Here is a 25,278-nt window from a genome sequence, read left to right as displayed (position 1 = left end):
AATATTAAATTCAAAGTATTCCAAATGCCACAGTAAAAAATCTAAGAGCCAACACCAAGGTTAAGAAATACAAGAAACACCCAATAAAATGAAGACACTCAGTCTCCCACAACCTCTCTCATTTATTATCTTATTCACGTCTAAAAAGGGAATGGCTAAGCCAGGCTAAAATGCTGTAACTATTTTTTTGTTGTTCTCAGCGGAGGACATTTTCCCCATTGATATTTAGAGAGAATGTGTGTGTGTGTGTGTGGGGGGGGGGCACTGATGTTAGAGAGATGCATCAATAGGTTGCCTCCTGCACACCCTGACCAGGGCCGGGGATTGAACCTGCAACCCAGGTATGTGCCTTTGACCAGGAATCGAACCCACGACCCTTCAGTGTACATGTAAAATAATACAGCTATTTATTATTTATCAAGGAGCGGAGCAATAGAGGAACAAGTCAAAAGTCAAATTAGACTGAGCTTAATATTTAAACTTCCTTCCTAATTGCCAGATGATCCAAAATGCCCCTTATTTGCCTAAAAGGCACTTCTAAAAGTCTCCGAGTTTTTCTTGGTAAAATCTTTTAGGATTCCCAGTCATAGGTCCATTCTCTTCAGACTTTTTGAAAGCCTCAATATCAAGAGGTACTTTCAAACCACACAGTTGTCTCCTTAGAAGAGTCTCAATGGAAACAAAGTACTAGTGAAAGAGTCTCAAATTCTACAAATAATTTAAAAAATTAAGTATTCAGGAGCTAAGCAATGATCTTCAGAGTAGATTCCTGTGTTATTTACCCACATTCCTCACAGAAGTCTTTCTGTTCCCTCTAAATAGGGCTCAATTCTCATCCTCCTTCAGTGCAACTAATACCCAACACTCTTCCAAAGTTTCTGGTGAAATCCACTAACTCCATTCACATTTCCTTCTCTACAGCCTGCAAACATTTTACTCCATCAGAGCTGTAAAAACAAAACAAAACACCTTTTTAGATAAATACTTTGTGAATAAACACGTGAGATTTTAAGGATGACTAAGAAAGGTAATCAAACTAGGGACAACTGCTTTTTGTATAGAAAGCTGATTCTGTTGTGCAGCTTATTAAAAGGAAAACAATTTCAAAAATTTCAGGTATTGGCAATATTACTCATTAGTCTGGTTTTTGAAGGAACAAACATTCATTAACACATGTAAACTTGGTTCAAAGAATTCACACCCAATACTGAAGTACATACTGGTTTAAGTGACCAAACAATTATAAACTGAGATTCAGTTAGTTCACTGGGGAGAGGGACCATGCACTATCCATCTTGTGTTCTGGTCCCTAGTTTAGTAAAATTTCTCCAATTACACTAAAGGGAAGAAAATGTGATTTTTAAATAGTCCAGAGTTTGTCACTCTCGCTGCCTATTAGATGTACAACTAGTTCAAGGAGATATTACATTTTCAAAACAAGACAAATTTCTACAGAAATATACCATACAAATCATGGAGAGGGGGAGGAAGAGGTGATGAAGTCAGCTGTAGCACAGTAGTCAGACTGCCTCAGTAGAATCTGACTAGCCTAGACAAATTACTTATTCTCTTTGTGGTTCAGTTTCTGCATCTGTAAAATAGGAGAAATAGTATCTGCTATAAAGTTGTGGTGAGGATTAAAGGAATCAAGATATGTAAAGCACTTAGAATAGTGCCCCATAGTAATGTGACTCAACTATTATTACTCTTTTGAAAAAATTAACTGTTTATTGTTACTGTTGAGCTTAAATTTTAAATGTGATTTAACACGTTTTAAAAATTGTCCTTCTTTCTTGCTCACCTTCTTCCTTCCAGAGTAAAATTCAATTCTTTAAAGGTTTTTAGTTTCTAAGCAGATTCAAACACTGAAATTATGATACTTGACATTACTTTAATGGTTACATCACATTCCTTTCTCCCTGAAGTTGTTTTCACCTTCTCTTTTTCTATTCTTTTATGTTTTCATTCCTACCTCTTTATCTGACTCCCTTCTCCTGCCCATTCCTGGCCGCTGTCTGCCCTTTCTGCTCAAGATGATGTCTTCACTGTTGACATTGCCGGCTTCAACCTTGATAGTAGGAGGCAAGGTCAGTTTGAATGAACAAAAAGCTTGGGTAATTTCTAAGTCACTGAAGATGGCTGTATAAGCCAGAATCATCTGGTCTTTATTTTCTTTGGTAATTAATTTTATGCACACATTTTGTATGTACATTTGTATTTAAGAACTACCCATAGCTGTTTTATTACTCAAGTTTAAATCTAATCCAAGAGCCCTAAAAGAAATGAAGATAAGACTTCCAAGTCTGTTTTCTATTTGATTAAACAGTATCAACAGGCTCCTAAACTGTTCTTACGTTTAATCCCTATATCGTGCAGGCCAGTGAAGCCATTCCTCCCTTTTTTTAAAATTGCCCCAACACCAACCCCTCTCCCTACCACAACTAAGACTAGGATAATTATTTCTGTGCTTTGAAAAGGACTTCATTAATAAATATTTAGCTAATTCTAGGTATCACAGCTTAAAACTGGGAAATCACATGCCTAAGGCTATACAGTAAAGGAAAAGTGGTCATGGTATAACTTTAGCAAAGACTCATAGAAACTCCTGGAATAGAAAAAGGAGAAGTAGAAACTTAGATATAAGTAAAAACAAGGGAGGTAAGCCCCCCGCCCCCCAACAAAAAGGAAAATGCAATAGGTCAAAATGTCCATTTGCTAATAAGAAAGATTACCAAGCTGAAGCAAATTAAACCAAACTTCCAGTACAATGTTAAAAAGTGGTTTAAATCCTTAATTTTGCTGCACTGAAAAGACCAACATTTCAATATTACAGAAATGTCATTAACTCAGTCTGGTATTTTAGTTATTTTTTTCCTACTCATATAATTATGTGTGAATATGATATTGTCAATGTAGGAGAATTTATTTTGAGAATTCACAAAATCTTTAGGCTGGATATTATTTGGGACATCTAATTACAGTTAAAAGAGAGCTGGCTTAATAAAGACTGAAAAATACTAGTACCCAGTATTACTGAAAAGCAGTCCTGATTAAGAGAGTAAGGCCTGATTTCCATAATTACATTTAAATACATTAAATATGCTTAATATTGTCTGGTATTTTAACATCTATCTATTGAGTACCTCACCTTCATGAAGTAACCAAAACAAACAAACAAACAAACCCCAATGTATACATACTTTAGACTTAACATTTCATAGTTAAGTCTCTATTCTCCCTTACATACTCAGCTCCTACCACCTCCCAAAGTCACACAGTGTGAAACAAGAATATTAACATTGTATAGGTACTCAAATATTCTACATTAACTTTAAAAAGTCCACTTTCGCTCTGGCCGGTATGTCTCAGTTGGTTCGGTGTCATCCTGTGCAGGTTAGATCCCCCTGGTAGGGAGTATGCAGGAGGCAGCCAATCAAGTTATGCTCTTACATCAGTATTTCTCTCTCTTCTTTCCTCTCTCTCTAAAATGAAAAAAGTCCACTACTTTCCTTCAGATGGCTAAACAAATATGAACTAATATTATACAAGACTTAATATTATGAAGATGGTGGTATTCTCCAAATTGATCTACAAATTCAGAATGCCTGTCAAAATCCCAGCTTTTGTTTTACAGAAACTAACAAGCTGACCTTAAAATGCATATGGAGATGCAAGGGACCCAGACAGCTAAAACAATCCTGAGAGAGAAGAACAAAGGTGGAAGACTCGTACTACCTGAATTCAAAATTTACCACAAAGTTATAGTAATAAAAACTATGTGATACTGCACCAGAGCACTATTCAACCACCTCCACAAGTGACACACCCAAATAGCAGGCACCAGAGCGCCACTATAGCAAATCTTGCTCTGTGGGGTCAGCCCCTGTACAACAGCTCAATCCCTGTAGTCACAGCAAATCCTCACACCAATCAGCCTGAGGGGCCATTGATGTACCAACAGCAATCAAGTTTCAACTACAACAGGAGGCCACACAACCCACACAAGGGACACTGCTAGAGCACCTGGCTCGGGTGACCAGGGAGACTGTGTGACTGGACCCTGCAAGACACTTACTACATCAGACCACTCTACCAAGACTGAAAGACATAGCAGCTCTACCTAACACATAGAAACAAACATAGGAAGACGGACAAAAGGAGGAGACAAAGAAACAAGTCTGAAATGAAAGAATAGGACAAAACTCTAGAAAAAGAACCAAACAAAATGGAGACAAGCAACCTACCAGATGCAGAGTTCAAAACACTGGTTGTAAGGATGCTCAATGAACTTAGAAGAAGAGTAGATCAACCCAGTGAGAACTTCAACAAAGATATAGGAAACATAAAAAGGAACCAGTCAGAAATGAAGAATAACCTAATGAAGAATATATTAGAGGTAATCGGCATTAGGGTAGATGAAGCAGAAGATCAAATCAGCAATTTGGAAGACAAGGTAGTGATAAACAACCAACTAGAATAATAGAAAGGAATAATAATAATAATGATGATAATAATAATAAAAAAGAGGACAGTTTAAGGGGACTCTAGGACAACATCAAGCATACCAGCATTCACATCATATAGGGGGCGGGTACCAGAAGAAAAAAAGAGGTCAAGGAATTAAAAACCTATTGAAGAAATAATGACCGAAAACTTCCACTACCTAGTGAAAGAAATAGATATACAAGTCCAGGAACTGCAGAGTCCCAAATAAGTGGAATTGAAAGGGGCCCACACCAAGATACATCATAATTAAAATGCTAAAGGTTAAAGACAAAAAAAAAAAAAATATTAAAAGTAGTGAGAAAAGCAGTTAGTGACTTAAAAGGGAGCTCCAATAAGACTGTCAACTTAAAATTTGTAGGCCAGAAGAGACTGGCAAGTGATGAAAAGCAAGGACCTACAACCAAGTTTACTCTACCCTGCAAGGCTATCGTTTAGAATAGAAGGACAGATAAAAAGTTTCCCAGACAAGAAAATGCTAAAGGCGTTCAGCACCACAAAATCAGTATTATATGAAATGTTAATGGGACTTCTTTAAGAGGATAAAAAAGAAAAAAGGTAAAAGATATGAAAAATAAAATGTCAATAACTACATATCAATCAATAATTACTTTAAATGTAAATAAATTACGTGCTCCAATCAAAAGACAGTGAGTCTCAATTAGTTGGAGCATTGTCCCACACACTAAAAGGTCATGGGTTCAATTCCCAGTCAGGACACATACCTAGATTGTGGGTTTGGACCCTGGCTGGGGTGCATAGAGAGGCAGTTTCTCCCACATTGATGTTTCTCTCTCTCAAATCAATTAAAAACAACAACAACAACAACATACAGCCAAAGTTAAAGGACGGAAAAATATATTTCACGTAAAAGGAAATGGAAAAAAAAAAAAAAAAGCTAGGGAAGCAATATTTACATCAGACAAGACAGACTTTAAAACAAAGGCTAATAAAAAGAGACAGTTCTAATTCTGGTATTTATATGAAGAAACCCAAAACATTAATTTGAAAGGACATATAGATCCCTATGTTCATTATAGCATTATTTATTTAAAAAAAAAATCAACAAACAACAAAAAACACTTTTTATTGATTTTTAGAGAGAGAAAAGAGAGGGAGAAACATCAATGTGAGAACAAAACATCAATTGGCTGCCTCCTGCATGACCCCCTACCAGAGATCGAGCCCACAATCTGGGCATGTGCCCTGACTGGAAATCAGACTGGCAATGCCCAATCAACTGAGCCACACTGGCCAGAGCCATTACAGCATCATTTACAATAGCCAAGATATGGAAGAAACCTAAATGTCCACTGGTGAACAAATGCATAAAGATGATATAGGGCATATATTCAATGGAATATTACTTAGCCATAAAAATAAATAAAATAAAATCTTGCCTGGCAAGGTAAAATAGGCTACTTTGGAAAACAGTTTTTGGCAGTTTTTCAAATTGTTTCTAAAAGACTCTCAGATTACTGAGGTCTAGAGTTACCACACAACTTAGCAATTCCACTCCAAAGTATGTATCCAAGAGAAATGAAAATGTATGTCTACACAAAAACTTGTACACAAATGTTCACAGTAGCATTATTCACAACAGCCCCAAAATAGAAGCAATCCCAATGTCCATCAACTGGTAAATGGATAAATAAAATGAGGTATAGCCACATGATGTATTGAATGTTATTCACCAGTAAAAAAAGAATAAAGTACTGATAAATGCTACACCATGGATAGATCCTGGAAACTGCTAAGACCATATTGCATAATATGCTATGTTCAGAATATGCAAAGCTATTGAGATAGAGAATGGTATTCCAGGGTTGCGAGGGAGAGAGAAATTGTGAACTGCTAACTGATAGAGGGTTTCTCTTTGGGGATGAAAATATTATAAACTTAGGACTGTATTGATGATTGTACAACTCTGTAAATACACCCACTGAATTATACATTCTATGTGGGTAAATTTTATCTCAATAGAGGTTTAAAAAAAGCTTACGTTAAACATATCTTTTCAAGGAAACCAGAAGCTTAGCCACAGCACAATACTGGTAAACACGTAATCATGTATAACTTTATTACACATTTGTTAACTTAAAAGTACAATTAGGTTTCATTTTCAAAAGATACATATTCATTTCTTAAACAATGATTCGCTTTGATTATGCAATTATTTCAGAAATCCATTAATTTGCTTGTTTGGTTAACAAAAATAATTTGAACTATGTTCAAGCTACATAAATGAACCGCAACATTAATTCAAATAGCTACTCCTATTAGGCATTCAAAACAACAATCACTGAACCAGGGAAATACAAACTACAGTATCTAAAACATCCATCTAAGGATATGAGGCGTGTGTAAAAATCTGGTATCATCTCTGAATCAATGCATCATTTAAAGACTGCTCCAAGATCCTCAGAACTTTCTTTCACTGTTCTTTCAGCTATTTTTTTTTTTAAGTCCTCACCCAAGGATATGTTTTTATTGATTTTAGAGAGGAGGGGAGGGGAGGCAGAAGGGGGGAAGGAGGGATGGATTAGAAGAGAGAATCATCAAGCCCACAATCTAGGTATGTGCCAACTGGGCACTGAACCACAACCTTTTGGTGCTTGGGATGATGTTCCAACCAACCGAGGCACCCTGCTGGGGCTCAGTTGTTTGTTTTTTTTAAGCATGAAACTTTGTCAGCTTTCCTGATCTTAATATTCTTGACCAGAAAATAATCATCATTTTTACTTTTTCAACTTCTAAAAGAGTACTCAATTTAAAATTAGTTTGAATGTGCACTCTTCCTTATAGAACAAATTCCACTGTAATTTATTTGTTGATAGATACAAACGTCAATACAGTATTTTCCATTAGTAGTTACCTGATATTACTTTTAAGAGTTTACAACCCAAACCAGCACTGTCAAATAGAAATGTAATGTGAGTAATTATGATTTTCAAGTAACCACATTAACATAGCAAACAAAAAGGAAATTAACCACTTCTAGTTAGCAGTTATATAGACATAAAGGCATTGTGAATATAAAATTCATGAAAATTATTTAAAAACAGATGTAAATGTATTAAGTGTTCACAGGTATCCAAAATAGCTCAAACTGATTTATGTTCCTGTCATTCCACATCAGACAGACATGTTTCTTTTTGCTCTCCCAGTAGAATATAAGTCCCTCAGGGAAAGCAGTCTTATTTATTTAGAAAAAAATAAATATCAACTTTCATACTACTTGTCACATATCATGCACTCAATGTTTGTGGAATAACTATTGTCATGTAAACATATAGCACACTGTCACGAAGTACAAGCCATTAAAGACATAACTTTAAAAAATTTTAATGCTGAACAACTAGGTGAACTACAGTTATCATTGGTTTCTTTTTCTATATTAGACTCAAAAAATTTAGAGAAAAACTTCACATTGCATATATTTCCTTAAATATGATCATATAAAAGGTACTTAATATGCCAGCTTTATAACTAGAACCATAACTTATTTAAGTATAAAATATTAAGTTTAATACCCCAAAATATTGTAGGGTAGTAAGAAGGTTTCCATCATTTTCCCCATTTCTTAGAGTAAGTATAGATGTTTATAGTAGAATGTATAGTGATTTAATTTGTTCACTTAAAAAAATTACCTAATTTTATGTACTAAAAACATCTTCAGAATTCCTGTTCTGTCTTCAAAGTCAATTTATAAACGACAAAAATGTCAGTCTTTATACAGAGACCTTTGTGTGCCTTGGCCAATGCAAAGATTCAAAGACTAGATTTAGTTTAGAATCACTACATTATCATATTGTACAAAATGCTGTCCTAGTTCTGGGACAAATGAGCTAAAGCCACCATAGAAGTACTTGAACTAGCAAGACTAACAGACACATGTATGAATGTCTGTGTGCATGGAAAAGTTTTGAATTATTTGAATATTTTACAAACATCTAATTTTGAAAAATAAAATCTGCTTCAAGAAGACATTATAGAGACTCATATAATATATTGTCAATCCACTCCATCAGTCAACATCCCTGTAATTAGGCAGATAGAGCATCATGTCTGAGAATAACCTTAAAGCTTTTTGGAAAAATTTTTTATAGTTCTTTTCAGATTCAATTTGAAAAAAAAACAACAACAAAACAACAATAAAAAATATGCTTTTTTATATCTATCAGTAAGCTTTCCCAGAATATCATCCTTCATGTTTAACAGAATGAACTTCAAGTGAATTAATTATGCCTAAAAAATTATCCTTATCTTCTTAGGAGGACTAAACCTAATTAAGTACATTTAAATGATAGTCTATTGTAGTGATTGGAAATTAGTGTATCAACTACTAAAGTGACTTAGGATAACCTTTTAATGTCTTACCTGAGGAATTCTGAGAAGATAATGGCAGGTGATACCAAAATCACCACAGAAAACCAGAGTAACAAGATAGCAAAACCAAAACCCCATGGACATTAACCAAACCATCTGAGGAGGCATTCTTAGGAAATCCCGAAATACAAATGGGTAAGGACAAAACAGGCTACTGTGTAACCACAATACCTACACAGTATCATCATCTGTGCAACAAGCATCAAAAGAAAGTAATACTGCATGTGCTGGATTTGATTATAGAACAACCTCAAAGTAACCAACAGACATTCATTGGAAATCATGGTGGGCCAATTTGAGAACAGCAGCTAAACATGGAAGAAATTTTGTGAGGTCCAATAAGTGGGTCAGTCCAAGAGGACTTAGATAAGGCTTAAAGGGTTGAAGCTAACTTTTATGAACTTTTGAAATTCATCTCCCAAGGCTCTCTTTCAGGACTCCATGTTGAAGAGAAATGTCTGGGAATAAAAGCAAAATTGGCAGGATAGAGACAAGGCAATGAAAAGATAAAACAGAGAGGGGAACACAGATGGGAAACTTCAGAAAGCAGGCTGCTGCATTTCTGAGTATTACACAAAATAACAGAAAAGGGAGTTCAGTGAGGTTAGAAAAGCTACTCTTAAGCACATCTACTTAAAGCTAACAAAAACAAATCTCTCACAAAAAGTGAGTAACAGAAGAGTATTTAGGTCATACATAGATACCTAAAAAAAAACTAGAATATTGTTCTCAAGCAACAAAATCATTCCACGAAGAATTGCTTAAAAAAAATTTTTTTTATCCTCATCCAAGGACATTTTTCGATATTTTGTTCAGACAGAGTGGGAGGGAGCGAGAGAGAGAAATATCGACGTGAAAGGGACACATCAAGTGGTTGCCACCCACACGACCCAACCAGGGCCAGGGCCAAACTGCCACCAAGGTACGTGCCCTTAGCAGGAACCAAAGCCAGGTCTCTCCGGACCGCAGGCCGACGCTCTAACTGCTGAGCCAAACCGGCCAGGGCGCTTAAATTTTTTTTAACAAATGGTAATGATAAAACTAGATATCCACATGCAAAAGAATGAAATCTAATCCTTACCTTGAATCATACAAAATATTAACCCATGATGCATTTAAGATCTAACTGTAAAAACTAAAACTATAAAACTCCCCAAAGCACAGGAAACAAGAAAAAAATAGTGAACTGGACTTCATCAAAATTAAAAATATATGTGCATCAAAAAAGTATAAAAGCCCATAGAATGAAAAAAATTTTTGCAAATCATATATCTCATAAGCAATTAACATCCAAAATATAAAAAACCTCCCACAACTAACCACCACCACTCTCTCTCTCTCTCTCTCTCTCAAAAAATGGACAAAAGACTTGAGTAGACATTCTCTTAAAAGACTTAAATGGCCAAATAAACACATGAAAAAATGCTCAACATCAATAGCCATAGAAGAAATGATAATCAAAACTACAATGAGATACTACTTCACAACCATTTGGATGGTTATTATTAGAAAAAAACAGAGACCTCAACATAACCACTGGTAGTGAACAATAAATATAGTTATATGCAGAACCAAGACTAAATAAGGATTTAAAAGGGAGAATTTTGTAATGGTTATTTAAGATAATGTAGACACAATATGACTTAAACACATTTCATTATTCTCAGTTAACATATTGGTGGTGGTAGCACTGTTATTCTGAGACTTAAAAAAATTTTTGGTGTGAAAGAAAGGTCATAGAGATGTAATACAAAAGAGGTTAACTAAAAGATGCTGTCTTGAATAAGAATGAATTCCTGAGGTATTTTAAATATATATTTAAAATAAAAATATATAACAAGCCCAGTTAATGTCTATTTCATATAATGTGTAAACAAAAAATAAACATTTAATATATTGATGTGCATAGTGAATATATATTTAATGTACTATGTATTTCCTCACTTTTCATTTAAAGATGCATAGCAACAAGACCACCATAGTAACAGTAAGTATCTCTAGTGTCAAAAGAAAGCAACTTTCTTAAAGAAATGGCCATTCCAGCTGTGGAGCAGAAAATGTACAAGGTGAGCCTGAAATATCTTCCTGTAACAGATGATGAAGAAGCTACCCAAGATGATTGGGGTACAGAGTTACCATATGGTCCAGCAATTCTCCTGGGTACATACCCAAGAGAAACCAAAACATACGTCCATACAGGAAGTTATATATAAATGTTCATAGGAGCAATATAGTAGCCAAAAGGTGGAAACAATTCAAATGTTGATTAACTGATGACCGTATATAAAATGTGGTATAATGGAAGTTCAAAAAAAATGAATGAAGTACAGGTACATATTATAAAAGGCAAACCGTGAAAATACACACTGAGTGAAAGAGGCCAGTCACAAAGGCCCAAATATCGTATAATTCCATTTATAAGGAATGTCCAGAATAGGTTGGAGGGACTGGGGAGAGAACGCCAAAAGGTGTGGGGTTTCTTCTTTGGGCAATGAAAATTTCTAAAACCAATGCACAACTCTGTGAGTACACTAAAAAAACATTCAGTTGTAAGATTTTAATAGGTGGAATGTATGGTATGTGAATTACATCTCACCAAAGGTAGTAAATATAAGGCAAGAGACAAGTGTTTATCTTGCCTTTTCAATATGAACTGTACCACTGGGTGCCCAAATAGTATACGAATCACAACAGCATTTCATTATAAAAATATTCCAATTTAAATCAGATAGTCAAAATGATGAAAGGGGAAAAAAAAAACATATGAAAGGATCTAGGCACCGAATAGCAAAAGCTGCTGCCTGGCTGGTGTGGCTTAGTGGATTGAACGGTGTCCCATGGACTGGGAGGTCCCAGTTTGATTCTTGGTCAAGGCACATGCCTGGGTTGCGGGCTTGATCCCCAGTAGGGGGCGTGCAGGAGGCAGCCAATCGATGTTTCTCTCTCATCAATGTTTCTATCTCTTTAAAAAAAAAAAATCAATAAAAACATATTTAAAATAAAATAGAATATCAACAACTGCTAACACCACAAAAAGAGAGACAACCAGACATTAGGTACCACCTGATGAAAGAACATAACACCACCTGTACTTTTGCCAAAGAGATCTAATATGAATCTGATCAAATTTCAGGATCCAAATGGCAATTTGCAAGGACTACAAGAACATAATGAACTGTGCCATGAGTATACAATGAACAAATTCCAGACAGTTGGAAACTCTTCAGGTCTAATGCCCTAGGTCCTTCAACAGATTAAAATTTAGGTGAAAGCAAGGGATAGAGGGGAAACCTGTACATGGAGATACTTAAAAGATCTATCGCCTGGCCGGTGTGTCTCAGTGGAAACCTATATATGGAGATACTTAAAAGATCTATCGCCCGGCCAGTGTGTCTCAGTGGTTGAGTGTCGACCCATGCACCAAGAGGTCGCCGGTCTGATTCCCAGTCAGGGCCCAGGCCCAGGTTGTGGCCCGATCCCCTGTGGGGGGCATGCAGGAGGCGGCCAATCTATGTTCTCTCCCTCTCTCGCCCTCCCTTCCTCTCTAAAATCAATCAATAAATATATTTTTTTTAGAAAGATCTATCAAAATTTTAGTAATAGGCAAGACTAAACAGTGGTATTTAGGAATGCAGAGTTGGGTGGTAAAACTGTAAATGAACTGAAAAGTGATGACTGTAACGTAAGGATACCGGTTACTTTGTGGAGGGGACAGGTTGATAGCAAAATGGGGCACGTGGAGACACTTCTGGAGTAGTTAGCAAAGTTTCTTGACTTGCAAGGGGATTACAAGGTTGTTTGCTTTCTAATTCACTAAATTATACATTTGGTGCTTTTATATGTCTGTGTTATATTTTATAATCATGATCATAAACACTTCACCTCATACATACACGATTTTGCCTCAGCACTAAAGAACACCAAATAGATGGAATACAATAGGATGTCAATAGTACCCGAAGGATAAGATCAGAGATAAAATTTTAGAAGGAAAAGAATGGAGTTATCTTGGGAATGCTTTATGAAGAACTGTAATTTCAGCTGAGTCATAAAACCTGACAGACCACGATCACATGAAAAGGAGAAAGCACCATATAGGGGAAAAAAGGGGGGTAGGGGGATATACAATGCATAAATGCTAAGACTGATACATGCCTGAAAGAGGAATTAGGGGCCTAATTAAAAAAAAGGGCTTTATTGGATTTTGTCCAATGAAGTAAACAAGTAAAAAATCTGGGAGTATTTTCATTATTTACGTCTCCTCCTCAGAAATCACTGGCATCAATTGTTGGTGTGCCCTATTTCTTAAACATATCAAGGTAGGACAAAAAGTGAGAGGGCTACAGCATGGGATTAGGCAACAGATCTGAGGTCAAATGCCAATCACATAATTAATGGCTGCTTAGATTTTGGACAAGTCACTTAGTAACTGCATCTGTTTTCACAGGAGGATGGATAATACTTTAGGTAGGATAAGTGTCTGTCCCATAGTGGGATCTTAAATTTTCACCCATGCATTTTATAGTTAAAAGATTTTAGAAATCATCTAGTCCAATAATCTGAAATTTATGTCCAGCAAACATAGGTTTGGTTAATATCTATTGTTTTGAACAGCAAAGATACAGAACACTTCCAGTATTGTCTATTGGACAGCACTGCAATATTTCCCAGTAGTATTAATGGATTTTTGAATTTAAGATTATTCTTGGATTAATTGTTTTTATTAAGTTAAAAGGCAGAAGTAGAAGTGAGCTATAATATAAACCACCATTCAGATGTCACAAAACCAGAGCATTAACAATGGATTAAGAGACACACAGGAGAAAAAGCAAAATTTAAACCAATGGTCTTTGAGTGGAGCAGCCATTAGTAGCACCTGGGAAGCTAAAGAATCCCAGGCCCCATCACAAATATTCTGATTACACAGGTATAGAGCACAGTCCAATAAAGCATTAAAAAAATATTTGTATGTATTTTATACACACACACATACATATGCCTGCACAAGCAAAATGTATTTCTGAAAGGGCAAATACTGTAACAGCAAACGCTGTAGGGCAGGGGGCTTAGACACTTGGACTGAAGGGAGGTTTATCATACCCATTTGTGTACCGTTTTCATTTACCATATGCCCACATTAGTTTTCAATAAAAAGAAAACACTGTGTCTCTGTGGGGAGAACATATATAGAGGAAAATGTGTAAGAATCCATTCTACTGACAAATACTTGCCGAATATCTGCTCTATGAAAGATACTAGTACAACAATAAGCAAAGCTAAACAGAAAGAAAACAAACAAAAAACCCTGTCCTTTACAGTGCTTACTTTCTAGTTTGAGTGTGTGTGTATGTTTTACATTTAACTTTATCTACATTCCTATGTTTGAGAAAAATTAGGGTTTTCACTATAAAAATTTAAACAAGACTCTTTAGCCAAGCAATCCCCCCAAAATATTTTCTTTCACAAAAGGCAATCGTGTAAACTGGATAAAATGTACTTTTAAAACAGTCAAATAAATTACTGTAAAGACTGTTATTAAAAATCATGAGAGAATGTTATATTATCAAAGAACAGAGATAGTGAGCACTTTTCTAGATAGATAAGAGAGCCTCCAATTTTCAAATGCAATCTATTAGTTGAGCCAAGTCAATTGAGAAAGATTATATTGTAAGCAAAAAAGTGGCCATCAAATTTTAGCATAAGCAAATACATTTGCTTATGTATAGAAGCTGACCAATCAAACTTAGGTATATAAAATCAAACTCAGATATGAGATAGACGATACATTCATTCTTCGAAATTATTCCTTAAAATCACTAGTCACAAATACTGTCCTTGAACTACCTATGTACTCTTAGGGCCTTAAAGAGAATTACAGTACACTTAAATTTGGCATATTATGTACAGTTTAGATTGCTGAAGCTCAAAAGAGGCAAAGGAACTAAGGAAAGTAGAGGCACTATGACAATAGACCATGACCAATAAAGACTCAGAAAAGAATGTGCTCTCTACAACCTTATCTTAAGAGAACTCATTAGACTTGGAATATAAAAAACAAATGCATCATAAACCTATCTAACCAAATTAATGAGCAGATTTTCTAAGAGAAGCTAGGTCAATCTTTATTCTAAGATTGACCCTGGGGAGGATGCTCTCCCACAATGTATACCTTGGAGGCACTGTTGGCTCCAGAGCTTTTATACTTTACTAGATTTATCTTGAGCTTGATCCAACAAAACCATTCTTTAATTACTAATGCCAATTACATAAACCTCACTGTATCCAGTGAGCAAAGGGTAGATTTATCTAACTAGGTTACATGTAAAAGTCATTTACTGCTGTTAGTGATCCAACTCTCCAAGGAAAATGACAATAGAACAATGAAACAGTTTCTAGGTCACAAATACGTTAATGTTAAAACTGACTTTATTCTTCAATACAATAGCACTTGAGTTTTATAGGATTCTTTGCTTTTTTAAATTTGTCAATGTGGGGAAAATGAAGCCACTTAAACAGTAAAAATGTTTTAATTAATGCATGATATTTATTATAATACTAGATATAGTCTGTCACCAGCGTCTTAAAGTTTAGCTTGTTAGGGTTTAATTTACTAAATGGTATTCAGTTTACTTTGTGAGGACTCATGCTTTTTAAAGTTTACTTTACTATCCCATTCCAATATAACCCTATAAAATTTTTTTCCCATTGATGTGGGGGAGTATGAATTTAAAAGTGACTCACATTCAATTTGAGACCACCCCCTTCACCCTAAAAGAATAGGGGGGAAAAAGATAGAAGAGTGAGGCTGTGCAATTGAAGAAGTGCACCGACACAAATATTAAAACCACTTTTGATTTAATAGCAAAGGTAAAAAGACAACAATTACATATGAACGGTGCAATGTTACTTTTCAAAATAGAAATTAACACCAGATTTCAATTATCCTAGTAACAAGGCGATGCACAATGCTGAAGTTTACCTCCATACACATATAAGACACTAAGTAGGGTAGTAAAATATTCTAGCTTTTTTATTGAACAATGGCATTTAAATAGTGAAAGTTAGACTACAAGTGACCTGGAGTTCACCAGTCAATTTAAAGCTGTGAATTTTAGCTGTAAGCAAGATAGCTGTTTTAAAGCACACCAACCAGGCCATAGAGACAAATTATGAAAGAGGGAGGGTTCAAAATGAGAAGTGTAGTCTTGTGGAGAGATCATTTACTGCATGTAGAAAAATAAGTCTGATTCAGCAAATGGGACATCTGTAGTAGCCACATTAAGGATTTCTAGAACTATTTCTGACTTGTGATTTCTACCAGCATTTTCCAGGGCTACTTAAGGAAAGCCACATTTATATTAGTATTCATTAGTTCACTACTGCCATTGGAGACAATTTAAATAAAAATTTAATTCTCTCAATCTAAATGCTATTACCAAAAAGGCTTCCTCTCTCTTCCATAACACCATCATTGACCTAAATTCTGTGCACAAGAAATATTAGGAAAACGGAAATATCAAGAATCACACAAATTTAAAAGGGAAAGAGTAGAAGCAACACAGAATGCAAGAGATCAAAATGTATACAAAAATATACTGTTCAAGATAAACCTACATGCCAACTGAATAAACCAAATCAGACTTATATAAGAAGAGATGAAAATAGAAACCAATCTAAATTATGAAGCTTTTCTTTCCAATTCAAAAACAATTTTAAGGACCCTTTCAAAGGCTTTTCTTAGTAAAAAGGTCCTAATGACAATCCACAAATAGCATAAAGTCTTCCATGGTCCATTTTTCTACACACACCTTTCAGAATAGCATTCTAAAAACAGCTGTGATAAAAAAAAGAAAAAAAAAAGACCAAAAAATACAGTGAGAATTAAGGTAGTGTTAAATAGCACTTGAACAATATGCAATTTTCTAAACAATATGCAATATTCTTTGTTAACAGATGCAACACAATATGCACAATATGCACTCTGAAAGAACAGACACCAAATTCACATCTTTCATAACTTAAAATAAAAATTTCAACTAAACGCCATTACTAAATTTGCCAAGATTTACAAGTTATGTTCATAATCAGTGCCTTAGTATTGGAGGCTAAGTTTTACTTCAAAATTACACACTTACACACACACACAAACACACACCCTTGGCATGGTATGTCTAAAGCAAGATTAGATGTCTGAATGGCAAAAATTTAAGTAGACAATTAATGCTAATGTGTGATAAACAGGAAGTTTAATATCTTAAGGAATTGTGTTAACAAATATAATATTTTTGGAAAACATTTAATTCTTTCAAAAAGTCATTTCAGACTAATGTTACAATTAAATTAAGCCCTATTCACAATATTTGAAACAATATGAGTCCGATTCAATTAAGATGTACGACGGAATGACTAGGCTTGCCCAAATTACATTGTACATCTGAAATTACTGAAATTTTAAGTATCAAATTTAAACGAATACTGATTCTTTAAATAAAAAAAAAAAGTTTCTTATTTATCTTTCAGCTTAAAAGACCTGGCAGAGCCTAACACTGTGCCTGGCAGCTTGTCATCACAAATTTTTTAAAAACCCAGAAACCCCGCAATTGAAGCAAAACGTTCATCACGAGATTTACCTTCACTGTTAACTTGGAACACTAAAGCCAAAAGTAAAATCCATAACCAACTATTTCTCCTGCGCATCGCCTTAAAATTTGGTTGTAGTAAGAAGGGACAATAAAACAGTACTTACAGTTCTATTGAATTTGGTGAAAGAATGGTACATATAAAACCTGTGCATATAAACAATCGCAGTGTTTATTGTAAGCTGAGAGCTGAAACGTAACATTTAGGAAATAACTGAGGAAAACAAGATCTCCTTTCCAAAACGATTCTGATGGAAAATCCCTCATCTGCTGTTCTTTGCCCATGCCTCCCGTTCACACAAAAATAAACCAAAACCAGCAAGAAAACGAATAAATAAGCCGCCCCCTCGCCCCGGTGGTGAAGGCTCGACGCCAAACAGAACGCTGCACTCTAACACTCCTATTCAGCGAGCCCAGGAAGGATGTATCAATAGCCGCGACGGACCCAACTCAACCCCAGTTGAAACGCGCGCGCTCTCGCACACACCGCGCCGGGAACATAAAGACCCAGTGCGCTCCCAAGGCAGAGGACCGCCATCAAACAGGCGAGCGCGGGCAAAGGCTGCGAACACTTAGGCGCCTTTCAGCCTCGCTACCCCTACCTCTCCCCCCCTTCTCGGACGAGAAGCCCAAGCGGCCGCCGCTCGTCTGCCATGATCCCTAAGATTCCCCTCTCGCCTCGGCAGCACCCCTATCCCCCGCCGCCGCCGCGCGCGGCCCCAAGCGGTTACACAACGCAGCCTCCCAGCCCGCACCCCCGGCTCCTCTCCTCCGCCCCTCCTGCGCTGGCCGCTCGCGGCCTTCCGAGCCCGAGCCCACCTTCCCTGCTGGCGCGGCCGAGGCCCACCGAAGGCAGCGGCGCCATGTTCGCGGGGCACTTAGCCAGAGACCCGGCGAGGAGTGAGGGGACAGGGCGTGAGCAGTGGAGGGCCAAGCACAGGAAAGGATACACGTTGAGACGTTGTCCCATGTCCTGGATAAGGTTAGCTGCCTGCTGGCGGTACGAGAGCTCTTTATCCGCCTCCACTCCGCAGCGGCGGCTCGGCGTGTTCTCCAGCTGTTCCCGTGTAAAGAACCAGCGAGAAGAAGCTCCACGGCCCGACGCCATGACACTTCCTCCTCCGCCCGCTCCCTCGTCCACCCCCCGCCCCTCCCGGCTCGCGGACTCCCCGCCAAGGCCGCGCGACCCCGCCCCACTCCGCTCGCCGTAGACTCTGCACGGCCTCTTTTCAGCCCCGCCGCTGCTGTGCGCGTGCGCGGGAGCCGGCCTACCGGCTCGCGCTACTGTTTTACTTTCTTTTTTTTTTTCTGTCCCCGCCTCGCTTTCGCGTATGGGCCCATAATGCTCCGCGCCGCCTGTCATTTGGAGGCACCCGAAAGTGGGGGTCGGCGGAAGGTAAAGGTCGGCGCGGTGCATGCCGGGTCTACGATTGGTAAAGCAAAGGGGCGGGGAAGAGAGGAAGGAGGAGGTTGGCCAGGGGTCGGGTGGCGAGAGAGGCGGGGACTGCGCGGTGGGGCTTGGCCTTGGGCGCTGAAATCCGGGTGGGTTCTTGAGCTGGTAGTGTGGCGCTCTAAAAGAGTAAGATCTTCCTGTGTCGCCGCGACCTGGGACAACCTCCACTCTTCTCTAATGTTGGTCCCCGCAGTCTCGTGGGCTGCGACTACAGTGTTCAGGACAAACACCATCTGCCCAACCGGTGGCTCTGGGAAGGACCTGCCTGCCTGGGAAAGTGCAAACGGAATAAGGAATAACGCTCCAAGTGTGCATGGCGCTCAAGTGCTTTTATCCAGAGTTATCTTGTTCGAATCCCACCCCTGGCCGCTGGTTTATTATTATTTTTAATTGCTGGCCAAAGATTATGCAGTTAGTAACCAGAGGAGCTGACTTCTTTTTAAAATCCTCACCCGAGGACATTTTTGCATGTATCTTCAGATAGAGTGGGAGGGAGAGAGTGAGGAAGAGAGAAAATGGATGTGACAGAGACATATCCAGTCGTGCCCCTCACACAACCCCAACCGGGTGCGGACAAACTGCAACCAAGGTACGTGCCCTTAGCGGGAACTGAACCTGGGTCTCTCTGGTCCCTGGGCTGAGGCTGTAACCGCAGAGCCAAGCCGGCCAGGGCAGGAGCTAACTTTCTAGAATAGGTTTCTAGAATAAGTTTTGAGTCCTTATCAGTAGTGTGTTTATAAACTTCACTATTTAAATGAGATTAGCCCCGGCTGGTGTGGCTCAGTGGTTGAGTGTCCACCCAGGCACCAAGAGGTCGCCAGTTCGATTTTGGTCAGGGCACATGCCCAGGTTGTGGGCCCGATCCCCAGTGGGGAGCATGCAGGAGGCAGCTAGTCCATGTTCTCTCTCATCAATGTTTCTCTTTCTCTCTCTCTCTCTCCTTTCCTGTCTCTCTAAAATCAATAAAGAAAAAAATAAATAAAAAGAGATTAGGAGAAGCAGTACAAGAGGGACTGCGTAAAAATGTGTCTTTAGTAGTTAACACAGTAACACTATGTATATTTGTTAACTTCATCTCAAGTCCCCATGAGAAAAGACCACAGAGTTCCACTGTGGGCATAAGTAGGTCAGTGGCTCTGAGCTAATGCCTATTGTGTATGAAAAGTTCTAAATATAACATTTTAACACTACAGAGTATAGCCCTGGCTGGTTTTCTCAGTGGTTAGAGCCTTGGCCTGCAGTCCAGAGAGACCTGGGTTCGGTTCCCGCAAAAGGCACGTACCTCGGTTGCAGTTTGTCCCTGGCCCTGGTCGGTTGTGTGGGTGGCAGCCACTGGATGTGTCCCTTTCACGTCGATGTTTCTAGCTCTCTCCCTCCCCTCTCTCCCTTTCACTCTATCTGAACAAAGGGTGGAGAAATCTCCTCGGGTGAGGAAAAAAACAACAAAAAACAAAAAACAAAACCCAAACCAAACAAACACAAAAAACATTACAGAGTACAGGCAGACGTACTTCTAAAAGGCAACTGGTATTTTTTTTTATATTTTGTTCAGATAGAGGGAGAGAGAAACATCAACGTGAAAGGGACACATCGAGTGGTTGCCACCCTCACAACCCAACCAGGGCTGGGGACAAACTGCAACTGAGGCATGTGCCCCTAGTGGGAACCGAACCCAGGTCTCTCTGGACTGCAGGCCAACGCTCTAACTGCTGAGCCAAACCGGGCAGGGCGCAACTGGTATTTTTAATTGAGTTTCTGATTAAGACTCCAGGCTTTTGTCATCATTTGGGGGTTCTTATGCTCAGTGTAAGGGTGGATCTTGACTGTCTATCCCCATTTCACTACACAGTATTCAGCTATTTGGTTGCAGAAGACAGTTACCGTGAACAGCTGTCTAAATCACTCCAGTTCTTATCTATCTTGCTGGCCTCACTTTTTATGCTGCCTAGAAGTTCCAGGATTGATTTAAAGCAAAGTTTATAAAGTGCCAGCTCCAACACTCGTTCATGATAAAAATTCTAAATTAGGAATAGAAGGGAGCATCCTCAACTTGAAGATCATTTCTAAGAACCTACAGATAGCATTATACTTAGTGGTGAGATACTAGACGCTTTCCTGCCAAGTCAATGATGTTTCCTTTCTCCACCCCTTTCAACATTGTATTGAAGTCCTAGTTAATACAATAAGAAAAGAAAAGGAAATCAAGGTAAACAGATCGGGAAGGAAACAATAAAACTGACTTTATTCACAGATAACAGTTGTTTATGTAGAAAAAATCTCACCATGCTATATACGTGAAACTAATAATAGTATTTAATGTCAACTGTAATTGAAAAATGAAGAATAAATAAATAAAACAGACTATTACAAAAAAAAAAAAAAGGCACCTTATATATGGAATGACCACCACGGTATTAAGTAGAGGGGGAAAAGCAAGATGCTACTGTTTTGGTAAAATGAACAAAGGAATATGTACATGTAAGTATTTGTATAATAATAGACCATCTTTGTAAGAATACATACAAACACACACACACACACACAGGTAAAATTGGGCCTTCTGGGAGACATAATTTGAATTTGATCTTTTTGAACTCTTCTAATGTATTTATGTATTGACTTTTCAAAAATAAACTTTACGTGTTTTTATTAGGTTGTGAGCAGTGTTTTATATTCAGAAATGGAAACTTCAATCCCCTTTTGTTCAATTTTAACTGGGAAAAAGCCTTAGAGTGGTCTCTTTAAGTTAAATATAAAGTGGATTTATATTTTATTTTATTTTATTTATTTATTTATTAAAAAAAATTTTTTTTTTTCAGACAAACTGCAACCGAGGTATGTGCCCTTAGCAGAAACCGAACCAGGGACTCTGGTCCGCAGGCCGACGCTCTAACCGCTGAGCCAAACTGGCCAGGGCGGATATTTATTTTAATTAAGCTAATCTTAAGAAATTGCTTTGAACATAGGTTCAAGTTTTCTGGTTGAATAATATAAATTGAGTTGAATCAGAGCTGGCTTCCTTTTTAGGAGAGATTGAAAAGATGAGGAAGGGTTGTGTAAAAGGAAAAGAAGTGCTTGGATGGCTATGAATGGTTGTCCTTTGGAATCTGATGGTTCTGGGATTTTTTTTTTTTTTGTCGTCAGGGTTTAATTTGGAGAAGTACTTACAGTAGATAACCAAGGAGAAAAATGGCTAAAAAAGTTATTTTCTTGAGAGATCTTCAAGATTCTGAATATAAGCAATGTTGTATTAGGGCCAGAAGGGTCTTTTCAAAATTTGATTCTAGTTATGTCACCCCTTCCTTAAAAACCTCATTGTCTTTTGATAAATTTCTCAAATGACTTATGACCCCACATGATCTTGCTACTTTATACCAAGAACATTTGCCTTATTACCTCTAGCATCAGTGATCTTATTTCTTGCCATGTTCTCTCCTGCCATAAGGGTTTCATTTATGCTATTCTGTCTGTAGAATACAATACTCTCCCCTCTCCTCTTTTAGCTCTTGTCTGCTTTTTCTAATTCCATTTTAAGCATCACTTCTGAAAAGTCTCTCACCAACTCTGACTATTCCAAATCCCTTATTATAAGCTCTCTTCACGCTATATGCTCCTTCATAGCTCTTGTCTTCATAGCAATTTTATATTGATTTGTTGCTTATTTGATATCTGTCTCCCTAACTAGATTATAAGCACCATTCAAGGCAGGAACCATGTTTATTTTTATTTACATTTTACTTACATCCCAGCACCTACCATGGTTCTTGGTACATAAGTAAATACTCAGTAAATACTGTTGAATGCATGTGAATGAGTGATGGAATGAATGAATGCATTGTTCCTGTTCTCAAGGAAATCCCAGTCTAATGGGAAGGTTGCAATTGCATTTTAAAATGAGAAATGTGCTTTATTAGAGATATCAGTGCAATTTTTTAAATTGAGGTATTGATCACCTGGCTGATGTGCAGTAGACTGAGCGTTGTCCCATGGACTGAGAGGTCCCGATTTGATTTTCAGACAGGGCACATGCCTGGGGTTTCAGGCTCGATCCCCAGTAGGGAGTGTGCAGGAGCATGTGTGTTTTTCACTCACATCGATGTTTCTATCTCTCTCTCTAAAAATAAATCAATAAAAAAATATTTAAAATTGAGGTATCGATTAATGAAATCCCTAAACCTAGAAACCACTACTCTAGTTTGTGAGGAATTTTGAGAGGAGTAATATGATCAGATATGTACTTTGTATATTTTCCTCAGGCAATAGGGTAGAAGAAGATGGATTATGCCAGACTAAGCCCAGAGTCATGGGGATAAGAGATTATTTCAGTAGTCCTGGTGGGAGATGAGGACATGAATTTATTTAGAAGCCAATAGATAAGAAATAAAAGATATAAAAGTGGTAGAATTTATTAGATTTATGCCAGATTTGATATGGGTGAAGAGATGATTTAGATGACTGGGTGATGCTATTAATCAGAGTTGGTACTTTAGGAAGTGGAACTAACTTTTGTGATAAGGAGATTGAGTTACATTTAGGCATATGAATCTGTAAAGTGCCGTAGTCTTAACTTCAGAATACCACATTTGTTTGTTTGTTTGTTTTCTTCCTAGTTCACTGGGTACTATTCAGTGCCCAATGTTAGCTCTTCCATCTAACCCCCAGCTATTGGCAAATCCCAAGAATTAGCCCTGAGTTGTTTTGGGTCTCTCCTTTACTTTTTCTCCAGGTGATTTCACCCAGTCTTATCTCTTTAAATAACTGTACACTGATGACCTCTCCCTAACCTCTCTACTGAACTCTTCAGGCTAGTATACGCCACTGCTTACAGGACATTCCTACTTAAATGTCCCAGAGGCATGTGAAATATAAGAAGTCTAATAATGGAACTGTTGATTCTCTTCCCTCCCAGGCCTGTTTATCCCATAGGGTTCCTCATTATGATAAATGGCAATAAAACTTCCCAGCTGCTCAAGCAAATATGTCTAAAGTATGAGTGAGTTTAATACCATTAACTACGTCTCAGAGGCTAAATGTCCTCAACATTATGTGTACAGAAAAGTCAGAGTTAATTTCATTGCTCTTTTCTATTGTCTTTTAAAAATATTTTTATTTTTTAATTACAGTTGACATACAATATTATATTCGTTTCAGGTACACAACATAGTGATTAGACATTTATATAAATTATAAAGTGATCAGTAGTACTCATTTGTTTTCTATTGTCTTTTTAGTTTCTATTTCATTTATTTCTACTCTGATCTTTGTTATTTCCTTCCTTTTACTAACTTTGAACTTCATTTTTTCTTTTTATAATTTTTTGATGTGTGAAGTTAGGTTATTTGAGACTTTTCTTGTTTATTAATATAGGCATTTATCACTATGAACTTCCCTCTTACAACAGCTTTTGCAGTACCCCATAAGTTTTGGTATTTATATTTTCCTGTGTCTCAAAGCGTTACTTTATTTATTTATTTTTTATATGTTTTATTGATTTTTTTAGAGAGAGAGGAAGGGAGAAAGGGATAGAAACATTGATGAGAGAGAAACATCCATCGGCTGCCTCCTGCACACCCACTACTGTGGATTGAGCCAGCAGCCCAGGCACGTGCTCTTACTGGGAATGGAACTGAGACCACTTAGTCTATGGGACGAAGCTCAATCCACTGAGCCACACTGGCCGGGCTCAAAGTGTTTTGTTTGTTTCTGTTTTTTATTTCTTCTTTGACTTAATTTAATCTGCATGTAGTTGTAAATTTTCTAGTTTTCTTATAATTGATTTCTAGTTTCATACTATTTTGTTTGGAAAAGATGCTTGATCTGATTTAAATATTATTAAATTTATTAAGACTTGTTTGTGGCCTAACATATGATCTTTCCTAGAATGTTCCATGGGCACTTGAGAAGAATGTGTATTCTTTTATTTTTATTTTTATTTTTATTTCCTTTATTGATTTTAGAGAGAGAGGAAGTGAGAGGGAGAGAGAGATAGAAACATCGATGAGAAAACATCAATTGGCTGCCTCCTACATGCCCCCCACTGGGGATCGAGCCCACAATCTGAGCATGTGTCCTGACTGGGAATCCAACTGGCGACTTCTTGGTGCATGGGTTGATGCTCAACCAGTGAGCCACACCGGCCGGATGAAGAATGTGTATTCTTAACGCTGGACAACAAATGGGTCCAGGCAGCTTGTCACTACTTGAGCCAATTAAGCAGAGACCAGGTTGAATCATATGTGAGCATTTATTCTAATATTGCCAGCAGTATGGAGAGCAGCCAGGTCATCCTGCAAA

The 25,278-nt window shown here is 37.6% G+C and overlaps 1 protein-coding gene across 16 annotated transcripts in view; it reads right to left on the bottom strand.

Annotated features, from left to right (window-relative positions):
- CCNT2 (cyclin T2) overlaps positions 1–18,672 on the bottom strand; it is a 38,334-nt gene extending 19,662 nt beyond the window's left edge. For 4 of the 16 annotated variants that reach the window (XM_036253394.1, XM_036253399.1, XM_036253395.1 and 1 more), the window contains exons 1-3: positions 18,482–18,654; positions 17,639–17,720; positions 1,973–2,068 (exon numbers count right to left, since the gene is read on the bottom strand). In XM_036253394.1, coding sequence (XP_036109287.1) covers positions 1,973–2,068; positions 17,639–17,720; positions 18,482–18,639 — 336 coding nt within the window. In that variant the 5' untranslated portion in view covers positions 18,640–18,654. Of the gene's footprint in view, positions 1–782; positions 948–1,463; positions 1,592–1,972; positions 2,069–15,633; positions 15,661–16,700; positions 16,727–17,638; positions 17,721–18,481 lie in introns of those variants that run through there. The other 12 variants (XR_004958604.1, XM_036253397.1, XM_036253407.1 and 9 more) reach the window with 9 other exon arrangements.
- Between the last annotated feature and the right edge of the window lie 6,606 nt (positions 18,673–25,278).

The sequence above is a fragment of the Molossus molossus genome, unplaced genomic scaffold (assembly GCF_014108415.1).
Source record: "Molossus molossus isolate mMolMol1 unplaced genomic scaffold, mMolMol1.p scaffold_m16_p_11, whole genome shotgun sequence".
NCBI lineage: Eukaryota > Metazoa > Chordata > Mammalia > Chiroptera > Molossidae > Molossus > Molossus molossus.
This window is presented reverse-complemented; position numbering and strand designations above follow the sequence as displayed.